The following is an 18,461-nucleotide window of genomic DNA, read 5'->3' as shown; positions in this document are numbered from 1 at the left end:
GCATGCTTGATTACCCCTTGGGCTAGGAGGAATTGAAGTAATTTGATTTGAGCAAGTAGTAATGGCAAAAATCCCTCAGAAAAACGGCGCCCTTCATTCTGCGAAAATCTGCATTTCTGCGCTGAATTGGCCCACAAGAATTGAGTTGAGTGTAGCCCTATGAGTCTACTATAAGTGCCTAAAAGGGCTTAGCCTAATGTTATGTGTGCAAAGAGAATGGAGTCCTCCACTAACTGGGGGTGAAGGGGAAGATGAAAAACTCACTAAAAATTGATTTTTTTTTCTAATTACCTACTAATCCTAATTAATTCACTAGTGGGCTCATAAACCTGGTTGATTCTAGGCATGGCTCTGATACCATGTTGAAATTTGAGCAAAATGATGAGCTATGGTGGATCATACACTAGAATCAACATGATTAACAAAGTGATTAAGAAATGATTAAGACGTAATTAGTGAATAATTAGCAGATAGATTAATGTAGGTATGGATTCTCAAAAACCAGCAAATTCTCATTAGGGCTATGCCTCAATTTATAGAGTTTACATCAAACATCAAATCCCATTGATTTCTCCATGATTCACTCCCAGAATATCTCCACCTTTTGCCTGATTCTCTCCACCTCTTCTCTTTTCCCTGAATATCTCCCAGAATATCTCCACACTCCTAAATTCCCTCATGCTACCCATTATTCTCTCCCAGTAGATTCCTCTAACCTTTTCATAGGTTCTTTCACAATTACATCTCCTCTTTTACAGCCTCTAACCAAGAGCTTGTTCCCACACACACCCTATTCACTTGTATATTTCAACATACCTAAGGTTTCAATGACAAAACCTATTGGGTGGGGATGGTTTGTAAAAAATTAAAAAGGGAATCAAGTCAATTTGGGCCCAAGGCCAAGGGATGAAGTGAATGTGAAAGGGACCAATGGCTAGGACTAGGGTTGGGCATGCCCATGCACATTAATAAGTGTAGTGTGAAAGGATGGCCTAGTATATAAGTGAATATGGGTCATGGAAACCTTTTGATAATCATCAATATACAAGTCACTTACTCTCTCTTCTCTCTCTAAACCTAGACTAATCATCCTAATCTAGGCTAATCCAAGGATAATTAAACTAAAGCCAGGCTAATTAGGATGCTACTTCCAATGCATGCAACTACATGCAACTGCATACAACTGCATACAACTGCATGCAACTGCATACAACTGCATACAACTGCATGCATTCAACTGCATACAACTGCATACAACTGCATGCATTCAAATGTATACAACTCCATACAACTGCATGCAACTGCATACAACTGCATGCATTCAACTGCATACAACTACATGCATTCAACTGCATTCAACTGCATACAACTGCATACAACTGCATTCAACTGCATACAACTGCATACAACTGCATACAACTCTATACAACTGCATACAACTACATTCAACTGCATTCAACTACATTCAACTGCATACAACTACATTCAACTGCATTCAACTACATTCAACTGCATACAACTGCATTCAACTACATTCAACTGCATTCAACTGCATTCAACTGCATTCAACTGCATACAACTACATTCAACTGCATTCAACTGCATTCAACTGCATTCAACTCCATTCAACTGCATTCAACTGCATTCAACTACATGGATTCAATTGTATGCATTCAACTGTATGCATTCAACTGCATACATTCAACTACATGCATTCAACTGCATGCATTCACCTGTATGCATTCAACTGCATTCAACTGCAGTTGTATGCATTCAATTGCATACAATTGCATTCAACTGCATTCAACTGCATTCAACTGCATACAACTGCATACAACTGCATTCAACTGCATACAACTGCAAACAACTGCATTCAACTGCATACAACTGCATACAACTACATACAACTGCATTCAATTCAACTGCATTCAACTGCATACAACTGCATTCAACTGCATTCAACTGCATAATTCAACTGCATTCAACTGCATTCAACTGCATACAACTGCATTCAACTGCATACAACTGCATTCAACTGCATTCAACTGCATACAACTCCATACAACTTTATTCAACTGCATACAACTCCATACAATTGCATACAACTGCATTCAACTGCATACAACTCCATACAACTGCATACAACTGCGTACAACTACATACAACTGACTGCATACAACTGCATACAACTACATACAACTGACTGCATACAACTGCATTCAACTGTATACAACTGCATTCAACTGTATACAACTCCATACAACTGCATACAACTGCATTCAACTGCATACAAATGCATTCAACAGCATACAACAGCATACAACTACATTCAACTGCATTCAACTGCATACAACTACATACAACAGCATACAACAGCATTCAACTGCATTCAACAGCATACAACAGCATACAACAACATACAACAGCATTCAACTGCATACAACAGCATACAACTACATTCAACTGCATTCAACTGCGTACAACTGCGTACAACTGCATTCAACTGCGTACAACTGTATACAACTCCATACAACTGCATACAACTGCGTACAACTGCATACAATTGCATTCAACTGCATTCAACAGCATACAACTACCTTCAACTGCGTACAGCTGCATACAACTGCATTCAACTGCGTACAACTGCATTCAACTGCATACAACAGCATACAACAGCATACAACTGCATTCAACAGCATACAATAGCATACAACAGCATACAACAGCATACAACAGCATTCAACTGCATACAACAGCATACAACAGCATTCAACAGCATTCAACAGCATTCAACTGCATACAACTGCATACAACTGCATACAACAGCATTCAACAGCATTTCAACAGCATACAACTGCATTCAACTGCATACAACTGCATACAACTGCATTCAACTGCATACAACTGCATTCAACTGCATACAACTGCATTCAACTGCATTCAACTGCAAACAACTGCAAACAACTGCATACAACTGCATACAACTGCATTCAACTGCATACAACTGCATTCAACTGCATTCAACTGCATTCAACTGCATACAACTGCATACAACTGCATTCAACTGCATACAACTGCATACAACTGCATTCAACTGCATACAACTGCATTCAACTGCATTCAACTGCATTCAACTGCATTCAACTGCATACAACTGCATTCAACTACATACAACTGCATACAACTGCATGCAACTGCATTCAACTGCATTCATCTGCATTCAACTGCATTCAACTGCATTCAACTGCATACAACTGCATTCAACTACATACAACTGCATACAACTGCATGCAACTGCATTCAACTGCATTCATCTGCATTCAACTGATACAACTGCATTCAACTGCATTCAACTGCATACAACTGCATTCAACTGCATCCAATTGCATGCAACTGCATCCAACTGCATGCAACTGCATACAACTGCGTCCAACTGCGTCCAACTACGTCCAACTGCGTCCAACTGCATCCAACTGCATTCAACTGCATTCAACTGCATTCAACGACATTCAACGGCATTCAACTGCATTCAACTGCATTCAACTGCATTCAACGGCATTCAACGGCATTCAACTGCACTCAACGGCATACAACTGCACTCAATTGCATACAATTGCATTCAACGGCATACAACTGTACTCAACTGCATACAATTGCATTCAACTGCATTCAACTGCAACAACTGCATTCAACTACATACTACATGCAGTTCAACTACATTCAACTGCATTCAACTGCATTCAACTGCAACAACTGCATTCAACTGCATACAACTGCATTCAACTACATGCATTCAACTACATGCATTCAACTGCATACAACTGCATTCAACTACATGCATTCAACTGCATACGACTACATACGACTGCATTTAACTACATGCATTCAACTGCATACGACTGCATTCAACTGCATTCAACTACATGCATTCAACTACATGCATTCAACTGCATACATTCAACTGCATGCATTCAACTGCATACAACTGCATTCAATTGCATACAACTGCATACAACTGCATACAACTGCATTCAATTGCATTCAATTGCATACAACTGCATACAACTGCATTCAATTGCATTCAATTGCATACAACTGCATGCAACTGCATACAACTGCATTCAATTGCATTCAACTGCATACAACTGCATTCAATTGCATTCAACTGCATACAATTGCATTCAACTGCATACAACTGCATTCAACTGCATACAACTGCATACAACTGCATTCAACTGCATGCATTCAACTGCATTCAACTGCATTCAACTACATTCAACTGCATTCAACTGCATGCATTCAACTGCATTCAACTGCATGCATTCAACTGCATACAACTGCATTCAATTGCATTCAACTGCATACAACCGCATTCAATTGCATTCAACTCCATACAACTAACTACATACAACTAACTGCATACAACTGTATACAACTGCATTCAAGTGCATACAACTGCATTCAACTGCATTCAACTGCATACAATTACATTCAATTGCATTCAACTGCATTCAACTGCATACAACTGCATACAATTGCATTCAACTGCATACAACTGCATTCAACTGCATACAACTACATTCAACTGCATTACAACTGCATTACACTGCATTACACTGCATTACAACTGCATTACAACTGCATTCAGCTGCATTACAATTGCATTCAACTCCATTCAACTAACTACATACAACTATCTGCATTCAACTGTATACAACTGCATTCAATTGCATACAATTGCATTCAATTGCATTCAACTGCATTCAACTCCATACAACTGCATTCAACTCCATACAACTGCATTCAACTGCATTCAACCTTGAAACTTTGTAGGGAGAGAGCTCCAATAAAAGTAGCTAGTGGCTTTTCTACATCATCTCAGCTATATATATTACCAGCATCTCTATGAGGTGCTTGAAGTACACAATGGAAAACAACTAGACAATAATGCATTTAGTGGTGTGCCAGTCCACTTCTTAAAGAGGAAAAAGAGTAGAATACTTAGTTGTGTAGTACCTATTCTAACTAGATACGAATATACAGAAAAGGAGATACAACAAGGTAGCTTAAGGGTCAAGTTCTATGCGAGCAAGCAAGGTTGTTGGTTGTGAGTGTCGTATGTTTGATGGAGACGTGAATGGAGCAACCAATCGGCATTTTTTATTCTATGTAGTGAACTCAAAACCTAAGAGTAGTAGTAAGTTTGTGCTGGTTGCTAGTTCACTACATAAGTGTCCCTATCACAAGAAGTTTTGGGCATTTTTCAATGTGGGAAAGAGGCCCCCTTTCTCTTATGTTTTCCATGTGGGAAAGAGCTTCTGCAAAAGTTTCCCGGGGCCGGAAGCCACTGTCTCGCCTGCAAAAGCTCTGTCGTGATCGAACCCTCCCAGTTGCTAAAAAAAACCAACATGGAAACCTAAATAGCATCGTGTAAAGCATTTTTCCATGTCCTTATATAGTGTTCAACAAACATAGGAAATCGAACCCTCAGTTGCTTAAAAAACCAACATGGAAACCAACATGGAGAAACTGCTCTTCCGAATCTTCATCGCTGGTGAGCTCCGTCTCCGTGTGTGTACGCTGAATGTGTCTCGTTGCCCATCTTTTACGCTTGTGTGTGTGTGTGTGTGTGTGTGTGTGTGTAGGCATCCCCACTGTCGAAGAGCTTGGACCGTTGCTGCGTTCTTTAGGCCATAATCCCTCTGATGCTGAACTCGGTGAACTGGTGAACCGAGGGTTATCGATCGACGAGTTTTGTTCTGTCATGCCCAAGAGCAAGGCACGTTTCTGGTTTTCTTGACCATCTGATGATGGTGAAGCTACTAACTGACACTTGCACTGTGTGCCAGGTCCTGCCTGCAGATGAGATACCGGGGGTCATCACTCGCCTTTATCAAGACATTGCAGAGGCAAATGCTCGCTTCCCTGATGGCGATCATAGGCTTTTAGCCCAGATATGGGCACTTGAGGACCGGATTGAGGCCCATCAGATTGAAATGCAGCATCAGATTGAAATGCAGCAAATGAAGGATAAGATCAAGAGGCTTGAGGCCCAGGTATTGGTGAAAGGCGCAGAGATTGAGGGTGATTATGGTCTGGCACCCATCCCATCAAGTGTAGCAGACAAATTGAGCGCTGCATGGGAGATGACCTATGAAGTCAGCCCAGTTCTATGTCGGGGAAACTCTGGACCGATATGCTGACCAGTGGAGTCATCCAGCATATGAGTCTTCATGGACATGTATGATCCAGAGTTCAGGTTGGGGGAAGTCAAGAACAATCTGTCAGCTCTCAAGCCTAGGTATCTATGTCATCTATATTTCATTCAGTGATTCTGCCCTTCCACGAAGAACACCGGGTGCCAAGGATTATTTTAAACGTGTCAAAGGGGATGTGAGGAAGATTGCGGCTGCTTTTGTGGGTTGCATGTATTGGCTCTCGGGCGGATGAACTGGAGAAGAGGGACTGCATGCTCGGGTTTCCTGAAGAGTGGGTAAGTATGCAAACTTCACCCAAAAGAAGCAATTTCTGGGAGGGTCATTCGTGGGACATGCTGGAGGAGAAAGCCGTTTCTGCTTTGCTAAAGCGCACACATTCTGATGTAACCTTAGAGGACTGGGATGATAAAGGGTTGAAGGTGTGGCTGGAATCATGCATAAAAGACTTGCATGGGAAGACTGGCCACAAAGTAAGGGAGAAGGGTTTGAAGGTGCTATTCTGCCCTCGATGAAGCAGGTTCACTGTTTAGGGAAGAGGAGAAGCTGTTTATGACCATGCGCAGAGCTTTCTCCTGCTTCCCTCGCTTTGCTCGGACTTTTGCAGTTTTGATGGACACCTCTGCACAGCGGCGGATCTTTGCTCCCAGTCGTCTGGCAAACCCCAGCCTGAAGGGTAGATTGCCTGAGACTACAATCTTTGCACCCTTGTGTCTAGCCCTGGTTTAGTTGCAAAGATCTGATGTCTGTAAAGTGTGGGATAGATAGTAGTGATGAGGCAAGAAGGATGCTGTTTTCTGTTGGTAGGCCTCTTTCGCGTGCATGCCTACAAGATCAAAGCGCAATGGCCACAGAGAAAACTGCATTGGACACACAGGAAGTTGTCTCATATGCAGTCCAAAAGCTGCTAGGAGGCAGTTCTCTGTCTGATGTGATGAAGCTGAAGTCCTTGAGTGAGGACATGGCAATTGGCATCATAGGGGAAGCATTGGGATTGAGTTGGTGGCGTGGTTGGATGTTGCACAGACCCTGGTGGCAAGTCACATGAGGACTGCTGTTGTGGTCAGTGAGGAAAGGGACCACCTATTTAGTGCAGATACAGTAGAACCCATCCTTGGTGAGGCGGCTGCACAGGTATTGCTAACTAGTGGTATGCTTCTCAAGGTGTTAGATGCCTTGGAGCACGCCTGCAAGCAGGCGTATGTATTGGAAGGCCCCAGTGATTGGACGCTTCATTCTAATCTTGACTATGTATGAGTGCCTTAAGGCGGGTGGCAAGTGTTCTTGTCCTGTCCCATTGCAGGAGTTTCTGACCAAACTTTGTGGAAAGGAGGTGAAGTGCAGTAAAGGGTTGGTATTTTTCAACCGGTGCTGTGTGGTTTTTGGTGATCTAACACAAAGTGTTCTGCTGCGATGCTACTTGGGGTGTTTTGCTGTGATACCAAGAAGGAATCAAGGCTATGACTTCGTAATACCTGTACTGTATGCTACAGAGAATGGAGATTTCATCCTGGAAGACAAGTACATGGGAGCCATTCCTTGCCAATTTAGGGATAGGGATTCCTATGTAGTTCACGCAGCACCACTGATCTCATGGGCTAAGCATTTTACATTCTCAGGGTATGCAAGGAAGTGGAAACGAAAGCGCAAGGAAGAAAGTTCCAGCGATGATGATGATGATATGGACATGTGGGAGAATAATGAAGAATATACAGATTTTTCTAAGCACAGTTGTGAGTATCGTGAGGCTCTCAGTGAGAGAGAAAGTTGGAGGTGTGATGAAGAGCTGCCTGAAGACTGTCTTGCGTCTGATGATTCACTCGTGGAGTTCATACAAGGAGACCAACAAAGGACTTTGGCAGTTCGAAAGCGAGTGGGCGAAGAAACTTGCCAGTGAGGGCACGCGCAAGAATGAAGATGAAATAGAGAATCTACAGAAAGCTTCAGTAGCTACCCCAAAAAAAAAGAATGACAATGAAGAGAAGAATCTACAGAGGGGAATAGACCTAAGCAGGGCTGCTGGCCTATACTTCCACCTGAACTCTCGTAGAAAGTCTGAAGAGGATTGGGTGGTTCAGATTGGACATACAGTTGTGTTGCATGGATTACGCATCTATTCCTTCTTGGATAAGGAAGTGATCAAGCGATTGGAGGTGTTGAGACATGCATATCACAAATTGGATACCATGGTGAAGTCAGATGCAGAGCACGAGTGTTTGAAGCGTTTGGTTTGGACATACTTCAGGTTCTTTGATGAGTAGTATCGTGAGATGGAACAGTGGAAAGGCCAAAGATGCCATTGGCATTTGCCTTTTGTGTGTAGTGACATTCTAAATCAGAAACTAGGACATGTTAGTTTTAATCATTAACATGTTTAGTCTTTCAAAACTTGTATGGATCATCTTTTGTAGATGGCTTCCATCCTTTAATAGTTTTTCGAGTCCAAAGAATTAGAAGGTGCTTGGCTTGTTTCTGGGAATATCAATGTAGAGAAGTGCTTGGTTTGTTTCTTTGAATATCAATGTAAAGAAATTTCATACAATCGTAAGTTTCAACAGGCATCAATCCAATAATATTTAGAACAGTAAGGCTTTCCTCCTTTCATGTTGAGAGTATAGTTTTATAGAAGATCTTGCTTATTCCTCTATTTTGAGGGGAAGAGAGACGAGCAATGTTGTCAACCTTGATCATTGCTTCTCAACAATGATCAATGTTGCTTAGATTGGCCGATTTCTTGATGGTCAAGACAAGTGGTGCTTGATGGCCATGAAACTTGCCAGAGGCCGAGTGAGGGCACGCGCAAGAATGAAGATGAAATAGAGAATCTGCAGAAGGATTCGGCAGCTACCCAAGAAAAAAAGAATGACAATGAAGAGAAGAATCTACTGAGGGGAATACACCTAAGGAGGGCTGCCGCCTTATACTTCCACCTGAACTCTCGTAGAAAGTCTGAAGGGGATTGGGTGGTTCAGATTGGACATACAGTTGTGTTGCATGGAATATGCATCTATTCCTTCTCGGATAAGGAAGTGATCAAGCGATTGGAGGTGTGGAGACATGCATATCACAAATTGGATACCATGGTGAAGTCAGATGCAGAGCATGAGTGTTTTAAGCGTTTGGTTTGGCCATACTTCAGGTTCTTTGATGAGTAGTATCGTGAGATGGAACAGTTGCTTATGGAAAGGCCAAAGATGCCATTGGCATTTTCCTTTAGTGTGAAAGTGTTTGTGTGAAAGTGACATTCTAAATAAAAAACTAGGACATGTTAGTTTTAATCATTAATATGTTTAGTCTTTCAAAACTTGTATGGATCATCTTTTGTAGATGGCTTCCATCCTCAATTGTTTTTTGAGTCCAAAGAAGTAGAAGGTGCTTGGCTTGTTTCTGGGAATATCAATGTAGAGAAGTGCTTGGTTTGTTTCTTTGAATATCAATGTAAAGAAATTTCATACAATCGTAAGTTTCAACAGGTATCAATCCAATAATATTTAGATCAGTAAGGCTTTTCCTCCTTTCATGTTGAGAGTGCTTATTCCTCTATTTCGAGGGGAAGATAGACAAGCAATGTTGTCATCCTTGGTTATTGCTTCTTAACAATGATCAATGTTGCTTAGATTGGCTGATTTCTTGTTGTTGGACTAGCGTGTGCATCATGTATTTGGACATTGCCACCCGTTGATGTTGAGGAAGAAGTTAAGATTTTTGTTATGTAGAAGACAATGGGACTTAGTCTGCCTAGACGGTCGAGACAAGTGGTGCTTGATGGCCATGAAACTTGGTGCGAGTAGGTGGGCAAAGTAAACTTCGCATGAGTGGGAGGGTACTTTGCCCTCCCATGCCACGTCTATGGCCATCGGATATTTACTAGGGCAAGTTGGGACGCTTGGAAGTTGCATTCTCGCCCATTGCAACACTAGAAAAAGATGGCCATTCGAGTGCATGGACTCACACAAATCGGGTTGGATGGCCATTAAACTTGGCACTCATGCATAGGGGGACACTTTGCCTTCCCATGGGAGTTTCATGGCCATTGGACACCACTTGGATGTGTCAAGCCAGTCACATTACCAATTTTATTATCCGTCCCCATCATTACAACAAAGAAGAAGATTGCCATGGACGTCTCGACACACATGGCGGATGTCTAATGGCCATAAAACTTGGCACATATGTCGGGAAAAGTACTTGGCCCTTGTAGGCCAACTTCATGGCCATCGGACACCGCTCGAGTGCGTTGGGGTTCCCGGATGACGAATTCTAGCTTACCACCTAATTGCAACATTGAGAATTGGTGTATATCTGAGTGCCTCGACCAACATGATTGATGTCTAATGGCTATGAAACCTAGCACACATGTCAGTGAGAACACTTTGTCCTCTTGTATCACGCGTATTAAGCTGCTAGGCCCGGATGGCCAATTTGCAACACTAGAAAAAGATCACCATCTAGGCGTCTTGTCGGTGTCTAATGGCCATGACACTTGGCACAGTCTCGGGAAAAGCATGCATGCCAAATTTCATAGCCATCCATTGAAAACGATGGTCATGACATGCCATACTTGCACTCGTTCGATGTATAGACTTGTCTGTACGTATCTTACGTACCGTACGATTTTAAAAAAATGCCCATTTGTTTTCCTACTAATTGCACCGTTTCCTAGATTCTGACCGTTGGACTGCAGTTTCTAGCCGTTGGGGGACTGTTTCTAGTCGTTGCTAGCCCTTGCCACTTGGGAAGGTATGGAGTCTCTAGACTCTCGCTCTCCTCTAGGCTTCATCATCTTACAAGTTACATCTACTCCATTACTCTCCTCTCCGAGTTCCAACTCTCCCGGGTCCCCTCTCCTCCATGATCCATTCTCTACTCCATTGATGATTGCTCAATTCTCCAACCCCTCCATTACTCTCGAGTCTTCTCTCCAACTCTCCCCTCTTCTCCATCCTCAACTAGACCTAAGACTCCTCTAGGCTCTGCTTAATGCAAGCACCCACTAGAGTCTACGACTCTAGTCTCTAGGCTACTACTTAGCATTGCTCTAGCCTTTGCATCATCCACTCTCTCCTCCTCTTGGATCTCCAACTCTCCCATCTTCTCCATCCTCTTGAGTCTTGATCTCATAATGACTCGAGAGAAGCATGAAGCTTTTGACTTGCATGCCATACATGTGGAGAGGGATATGAAGAAGTCCAACTCCCGCCATTGGACATGTAGGTATTGTGGCAAGCGATACACAAGCGGTGCAACTGGGCTTCTCCAACACCTTTCAAAGACCGGGGGGCAAGTTGCTGCATGCAAGGAGATCCCCCAAAACATTGCCGATGACATCCTCTCAAAGATGAGAGGGGTTGCAAGTAGTAGACACTCATTGGTACCAACACCCGCATATGAAGAAGCCTCCAACATTTGTGCATCCTCCACCACCGACGCCTCTACTTTAGCATCCATTTCGCCTCTGGATCGGGCAAAAGACCAAGAGTGGAGCCGCATGAGCAACAAGAGAGGCAAGGCTCTCTCTCCCAAGTCACAGGTACTGTGAGGGCATCGGTTGCCTTCCTTAGAAAGTGGCAATGACTTGTGGATGTAGAGATTGCACGCACTATGATTACGTGCAATCTCTCATTCAATGTGCTCAAAAAGGAGCAATGGAAGAAGATGGTGAAGGCGATTGCAAATGTGGGTCCATCTGAGGGATGGTCAGGGGTGTCTTCTACAATGACATGCGGACCAAGAAGATAGACATAGAGAAGGAGAGGATTGATAAAGCTATCAACCCGATTTGAGCCGCATGGGCAAAGTTTGGGTGCTCTATCCTCTCTGATGGGATGGAGTGATAGAAAGAAAAGAGGCATCATCAACATCCTTGTGTCTTGTCCGCTCGGCACATACTTCTTGCGGGCCGTAGACACCGGAAAGAGGGGGAGAAGAATGACAGGGAGCTTCATTTACCACCATATTAGGCAAGCGATCATTGAGGTAAAGATTATCTTTTAAGCATTGTTTAAGCATGTACATGTGACATGTACAGTACACTTGTATATCTCAATTCTCTACTCTCTCACACATGTATATTGAAAGTCTAAATTTTAAATTTTAATATACATATACAATTGTGTGACATTTCATACAGGTCGGCGGGAGAGAAAATGTGGTGAAAGTCGACCGACAATGCATCCACTTGTCACCGCATAAGCCACTTGCTTGAGGCCGAGTTTCCCACCATCGTGTGGATGCCATGTGCGAGTCATTGCCTTGACTTGCTTATGGAGGATGTGGGCAAGCTCAAGTGGGAGAAGAAGGTGGTCCGCCGATAAGCTAAATCAATTGTCACTTTCTTCACGGTAAAGGTGAAGGTGCTTGCAATGTTTCACGAGCATAGCTCCCTTGAATTGAAGAAGCCTTCATCGACACGCTTTGCCTACATGTGGCTTCTTATGGAGCGTCTTATGAGGTGAAGTCCGATCTTCGCCAAATAGTGGTTTTCACATTATGGAGTGATTGGGAGGAGCACGACACTGAAGATGCTAAAGCCATACAACGCTTATGCCTACGCGAGGAGTTTTGGCAATCCGTTTGTGCCATTGTCATTGCAAACACTCCCTTTTATAAGGTGTTGCGCATGACCGATTGTGAGGGATCTACCATGGGCCTTCTTGTCCACTTGTTCAGAGCACTCTTAGAGTTACAGGCTTGCACCCTCATCACAAATGACCAGCGTACACACAGATCATAGCGATAGCGAGGAGGAGATGGACATGGATGCATAAACCCATCCATGGATTTGTAGCATTGGTGCATCTGGCCTACAAGTCATCGGTCATTTTCACTGATAGGGATCTCCTTTTGGATTGAGATGGTTATATACTTCGAGCTGTGCCTGTAGAGGAGCACAACACCTTCCTTAAGGAGCTAGGTTGCTATGGTTATCAGAGAGGATAGAGTGCATTTTTATCTCCCACTTGTTGGAGGAGGGATTCACTAAGCCTTCTTTTTGGTGGGATAATTTTGGTTACAAGCTTGGGACTCTTCAGCCCATAGCTGTGAGGGTCCTAGCCCAAGATTGCTCTTCAAGTGCATGTGAGAGAAATTGGAGTGCCTATTCTCTCATTCACACGAAGCTTCGTTTTATAATTTGATTGCATGTGCCAAGAATTTCTTGAGGGCTTGAAAGTTGACTCTTTACTATTCTTTCCATCTTGAACCTTTGTGTAGGTGAATGTTGATAACTTCAAGTTGATGGTGGGTGATAATCTAAGCATTGTCCATTCGGAGCCCGACGAGGATGAGGAGATGATTTTCGTGGAGCTCTACAAAGAGCTTATGGTAGCCGATACTCGCAACACTCGGAGCCATCGTGGATTTGGACGAGGAGTTCAAGTGGGTGGTCATCACACTTCGACACCGACGGACGATGATGACGACGGTGGGGGGGAGAGGCTTGTTGACATACATGAGGCGGAGCTCTAGCAGCTCCAATCCCATACATCATGATAGTACTCCCTTGTTTAGAGAGCCCTATTTCGATGCCGAGGGCAACCTCCTTAGTGAGAGTGAGCATGAGTCCAAGACTGACCCATCCTTAGTTGACGAGTCCTCTCCAGAGAACTCTCTTGATGAGCTCTCTGATGATGGTATTAGTGATGATGATAGTGATTGCTCATCCTAGGCCTCGGCCCGCTACCTCCCCTCCATGATCCTTCCTACTATCCTAGTTCTCTTTTTTGCCTAGGCTTCTAGACTCTAGTGTATTTTGCGCATGTGGCATATGCCATAGAGTTTTTGTTAGAATATTCATCACTGGTGCCTCGACCTTTTAAATCGAACCAAGACTGGTCAAGACCTCAGCTGACCTTGCTACGTCAAACGTCCTCCATTGACTCTCTATCACCTGTTGCAACTTTATCACTTAGGTCTCCACGACCTCATTCATAAGGTGGTCAAAATGCTTCCCCAGCATTCTTGACATAAAACAGTCATTTAAAAACAGGTTTCATAAATACAATTTCTAGAACGAACTCTCATTTTTTCACATTGTTCCACATCATTTCTCGTTATTATTGCACATTCTTCTATATCAATTCACATTGCTTATTCCAGATCCAGTCATATGTACTCCCATCGTCTTCATCCATTCTCATCCGATCACATCATATTATATCTCATCACATCTATCCATATCTATCCTCATCACATCATGTCGCATTCTTGTATGGCTAGTGTATGGCTAGTGTATGTCTAGTGCATTCTTGTATGGCTAGTGTATGTCCCGGGCTGGCCACCCTTCGCATTTCATCTAGGTTGCATGGCCTCCACCCTTATTTTCCCACTTGTATTATTAAATCCCCCCACATTTTCTAGTCGTGTGGATGTCCTACCTCCACAGGGGTCCTATATAAGGACACCACTGGTGGAGCCTTTGTACATGGTCCTTGGTTTCCATAAGGGTAGCTGGAGTTTGAGTCTCTCTCTCTCTCTCTCTTGTGCTGGCGTTCCTACAAAGTGTGCACCTGCTCTCGTGACATTGCCCTCTTCTTCCGCTACGCACTCTCACATGGTATCAGACGCCAAGTTGAGAGGTCTGCACATGGTATCAGACGCCAGGTTGAGAGGGCTGCACATGGTATCAGTCGCCAGGTTGTAAGGGCTGCAGCTAGAATATTTTCTGCACGTGAACGTCATCTGCAGCACCTGCGTTTTCGACAGCCGTACCTGCGTCTTCTGCAGCACCTGCGCCTTCATCATCAGCATCTGCATTTTCAGTAGCAGCTTCAGCGTTTTCAACAGCATCTGCGTTTCCAGCAGCATCTGCGTTTTTTGCAGCAGCACCTGTGTTTTCAGCAGCGCTTTTCAGCAGCAGATCAGCATCTGTGTTTCCAGCACATGCACCTATTTGCAGCAGTCACCTGTCCGAGCACTGCACGACGCGCACACCTGCTGACATGTCGACTCCGTCCACACGAAGCAGAAGGGGCAGCAGCAGCAGCAGGCTCAAGCCCAAAAGGCGGTCGTCTCGTCGACTGTGACTTCAACACATCTCTCTTCCTCTGCAACAATGTCGGCATTGGTCAACGCCACATCCAACAATTACCCTCTCACTCAGTTTGCGGAGGAGAAGAAGTTGGATCTGCACAACTACTCAGTTTGGAGAACCAGAGTGAAGACCATCATCTCGTATCACCAACAGACTCTGGGATTGGTTGAATGATTTCACCAATTCGGCGACCCGGCCATCCCTTCCCACTGCTACTCACGATCAGATCGACGAGTGGGTCAACCGGGACATCAGAAAGGAAGTTTCCACGGAGGAGCATGCCCATTCTTTATGGAGACGGATTCTTGATCAGTTCGAGGAGAAGTCATTCGCCAGACAAATCACACTTGAACGGGAGCTTTACAACCTCCAGTTCAAAGATTTCAACTCTCTAGATGGGTTGACCCGACGGATGCGGGAGCTCTGGGATGACCTTGTCGGAGGCGATATCACCTCAACTCTTATGGCTGGCCTCTTACTTTTCAAGCTTCCACCCCGTTTCGATCCCTACTTCAGAGTCTTTTGACTTCAGGATGAACCTCCTTTCCTACTTGGGATGAGATCCTTCCTTCCCTCAGACACATTGAGGGGCACTCAGCTTTCAGAGCTGGTGGTGCTGTTGATGCAGATGGAGCATTGGTTGCGCAGGGAGACAAGAAGAAAGACAAGAAGAAGAAGAAGAAGAAGAAGGACATTGAGTGCTTCTATTGCCATAAGCCAGGGCACAAGGAAGCGGAATGCAGAAAGAAGAAGCGTGAAGAGAGCGCGGTAAGGAGAAGCAGACAGCCTCGACAGCATCTTCCTCGACAGCAGTTGCATCTTCCTCGACGGAGCCAGTGAGACCTGTACTTGTCGCGACTACAGACACTGCTCTTGCATCCTCGCAGTCAGGTACTTGGGTGGTCGACAGTGGTGCTTCCAAGCACATGACTCCCCAAAAGTCCTGGTTTAGTTCTCTTACCCCCACTCATGGGCAGACCGTCACTATGGGGTGACAACCATGAGATCCCTGTTTCTGGTGTAGGCCAGATTGAACCCTTCCGTAGCTCTTCCGACCCGAAGTTCCACATAGGGGAGGCCTTATATGTTCCAGACATGGCCTTCAACTTGCTTTCCGTTGCGAGTTTGGACTCTCACGGAGCCTCTGTACTTTTTGGGGATGGGAAGGTTACCATTTCTGATTCTTCGACAGGCGATAGCCTTGCACGTGGTGAGCGCGATGGTTTCCTCTTCCGCCTCACTGCCCTTCTTTCTCGCCAGGCTGTATCTTCTTCTTTATGGCATGCAAGATTTGGACACCTGCAGAAGGCAGCTCGGGATTCTCTCGTGGAGGGATTGCCCACACTTCGCTCCTCTACGGGCATATGCGAGGCTTGCCAGTTGGGTAAGCAACACAGGGTTGCCTTTCCGAAGCAGGCAACTAACAGAGCTTCGGAGCCACTCGCACTGATTCACATGGATCTATGTGGACCCATGTCCACTTCTTCATTTTCTGGTGCAGATTACATGCTTGTGCTTGTGGATGATTTTAGCAGGTACACTTGGGTTTATTTCCTAAAACTCAAGTCGGAGGCTTTCTCTCATGTTCATGATTGGAAGACGATGGTCGAAAAGGAGAGGGACCTGACGGTCAAGTGCATTCGCTCAGACAGAGGGGTGAATTTCTCTCAGAGGACTTTGCACGGTGGTGCAAGTCAGAAGGCATTCGGCGCCAGCTGACTACTCCCTACACTCCTTCCCAGAACGGAGTTGTCGAAAGGAAGAACCGCACTATTATGGAGATGGCACGAGCGATGCTAGCGCATGCTTCCCTACCCAGGATCTATTGGGCTGAAGCTTGCAACACTGCGGTGTACATCCAGAACCGTTCCCTTACACATGCTTTGACTGACATGACTCCTTATCAGGCTTACCATGGGATCAAGCCAAATGTTTCCCACTTCCGAGTTTTTGGGTGTTCGGTCTGTATACACATTCCAAGGGAGAAGCGACAGAAGTTGGACTTCAAGTCGAGGAAGCTTGGGCTATTCAGTGGAGTCTGACGGCTATCGGCTTTATGATCCAGACACCAGGACTACGATGGTGAGCGGTGATGTCGTGTTCGATGAGTCATTCATTATCTCTTCAGAGGGGGCGGCACCTCCTGTCATTCCTAACACTACCTCCTCCATCAGCTACACCCTCCAGTACCACCCCCACCCAAACCCCTGTGACTTCTACACAGCAGCAGCCAGATGTTTCCCCGGATCATGCTCTTTCAGACGCTGACTCTGATCGTGATGATGCTGAGGACCCTCCTACGGATGTGGCGATACCACCAAAGGAGAAGCATGTTCCTGGTTGGCTATGTTCGACGGTATCCTCTTCAGGCATTACAGAGTTACCACCACCGCCAGACCCTAGAGCTCCTCAACGTTCTGCACGCCTCCAGACAAAGAGGCAGGACTTTGATGGGGGACAGTTTGTGAACTTCTCCCTCATGACGCAGATTCATGATGCTCCAGCTGAGCCTTCCTCGGTCGAGGAAGCACTCCAGCATGATTGCTGGAGGCGTGCCATGCAGACAGAGCTGGACGCAATCGAGCGGAATAATACCTGGACTTTGGTACCCAGGCCTAACAAGTGGGGTTGTCTCTACGAAATGGATTTTCACGACAAAGTACAAAGTCGATGGTTCCCTTGACAAGCACAAGGCGAGACTAGTTGTTGCTAGGGGCTTCACCTCGAGGGCTTCACACAGCGCCCACGTGTCGACTTTGACGAGACATTTGCTCCCACTGCTCGTATGACCACCATACACACTGTTTTATCCTTGGCAACTAATTTTGGTTGGCCTGTTTTCCAGATGGATGTCAAAAGTGCGTTTCTAAATGGTGACCTCGACAAAGAGGTATACGTGGAGCAGTCTCCTGGTTTTTGGATCTCAGGGTCTATCGACTATGGAAGGCGTTATATGGACTAAAGCAAGCTGGTAGACAGTGGTACATCACACTTGACCAGTTCCTCGCGAAGCTGGACTTACGGCTTACCTCGTCAGATTCCAACTGCTATGTTGTTTCTGACAGCTCTTCAGTGGCCATTGTGATCGTCTGCGTGGATGATCTTGTCTTCACAGGTTCATGGACTAGTCGGATTACTTCCATTATGAAGGCTATGGAGACCCATTTTGAGATGACAGATCTCGGCCTGCTTCACTATTTTCTTGGGTTTGAGAT

At 44.8% G+C, this 18,461-nt stretch overlaps 1 protein-coding gene and 1 pseudogene across 1 annotated transcript; both read left to right on the top strand.

Annotated features, from left to right (window-relative positions):
- The first annotated feature begins 5,278 nt into the window (after positions 1-5,278).
- LOC147612389 (uncharacterized) lies at positions 5,279-6,387 on the top strand. Its single transcript, XM_086783008.1, has 3 exons — positions 5,279-5,554; positions 5,646-5,779; positions 5,850-6,387. Exons 1-3 carry the CDS (start codon positions 5,509-5,511, stop codon positions 6,201-6,203), a joined length of 534 nt encoding a protein of 177 aa, XP_086639134.1. The 5' UTR covers positions 5,279-5,508; the 3' UTR covers positions 6,204-6,387.
- An 8,689-nt stretch (positions 6,388-15,076) lies between these two features.
- Positions 15,077-16,242, top strand: LOC147612388 (uncharacterized; annotated as a pseudogene).
- The last annotated feature ends 2,219 nt before the right edge of the window (positions 16,243-18,461 follow it).

Source organism: Cibotium barometz, chromosome 45 (assembly GCF_041138505.1).
Source record: "Cibotium barometz isolate CiBa-2024 chromosome 45, ASM4113850v1, whole genome shotgun sequence".
In the NCBI taxonomy this organism is placed as follows: domain Eukaryota; kingdom Viridiplantae; phylum Streptophyta; class Polypodiopsida; order Cyatheales; family Cibotiaceae; genus Cibotium; species Cibotium barometz.
The sequence above is the reverse complement of the archived record's forward strand: the minus strand, read 5'-3'. Positions and strand labels throughout refer to the sequence as shown.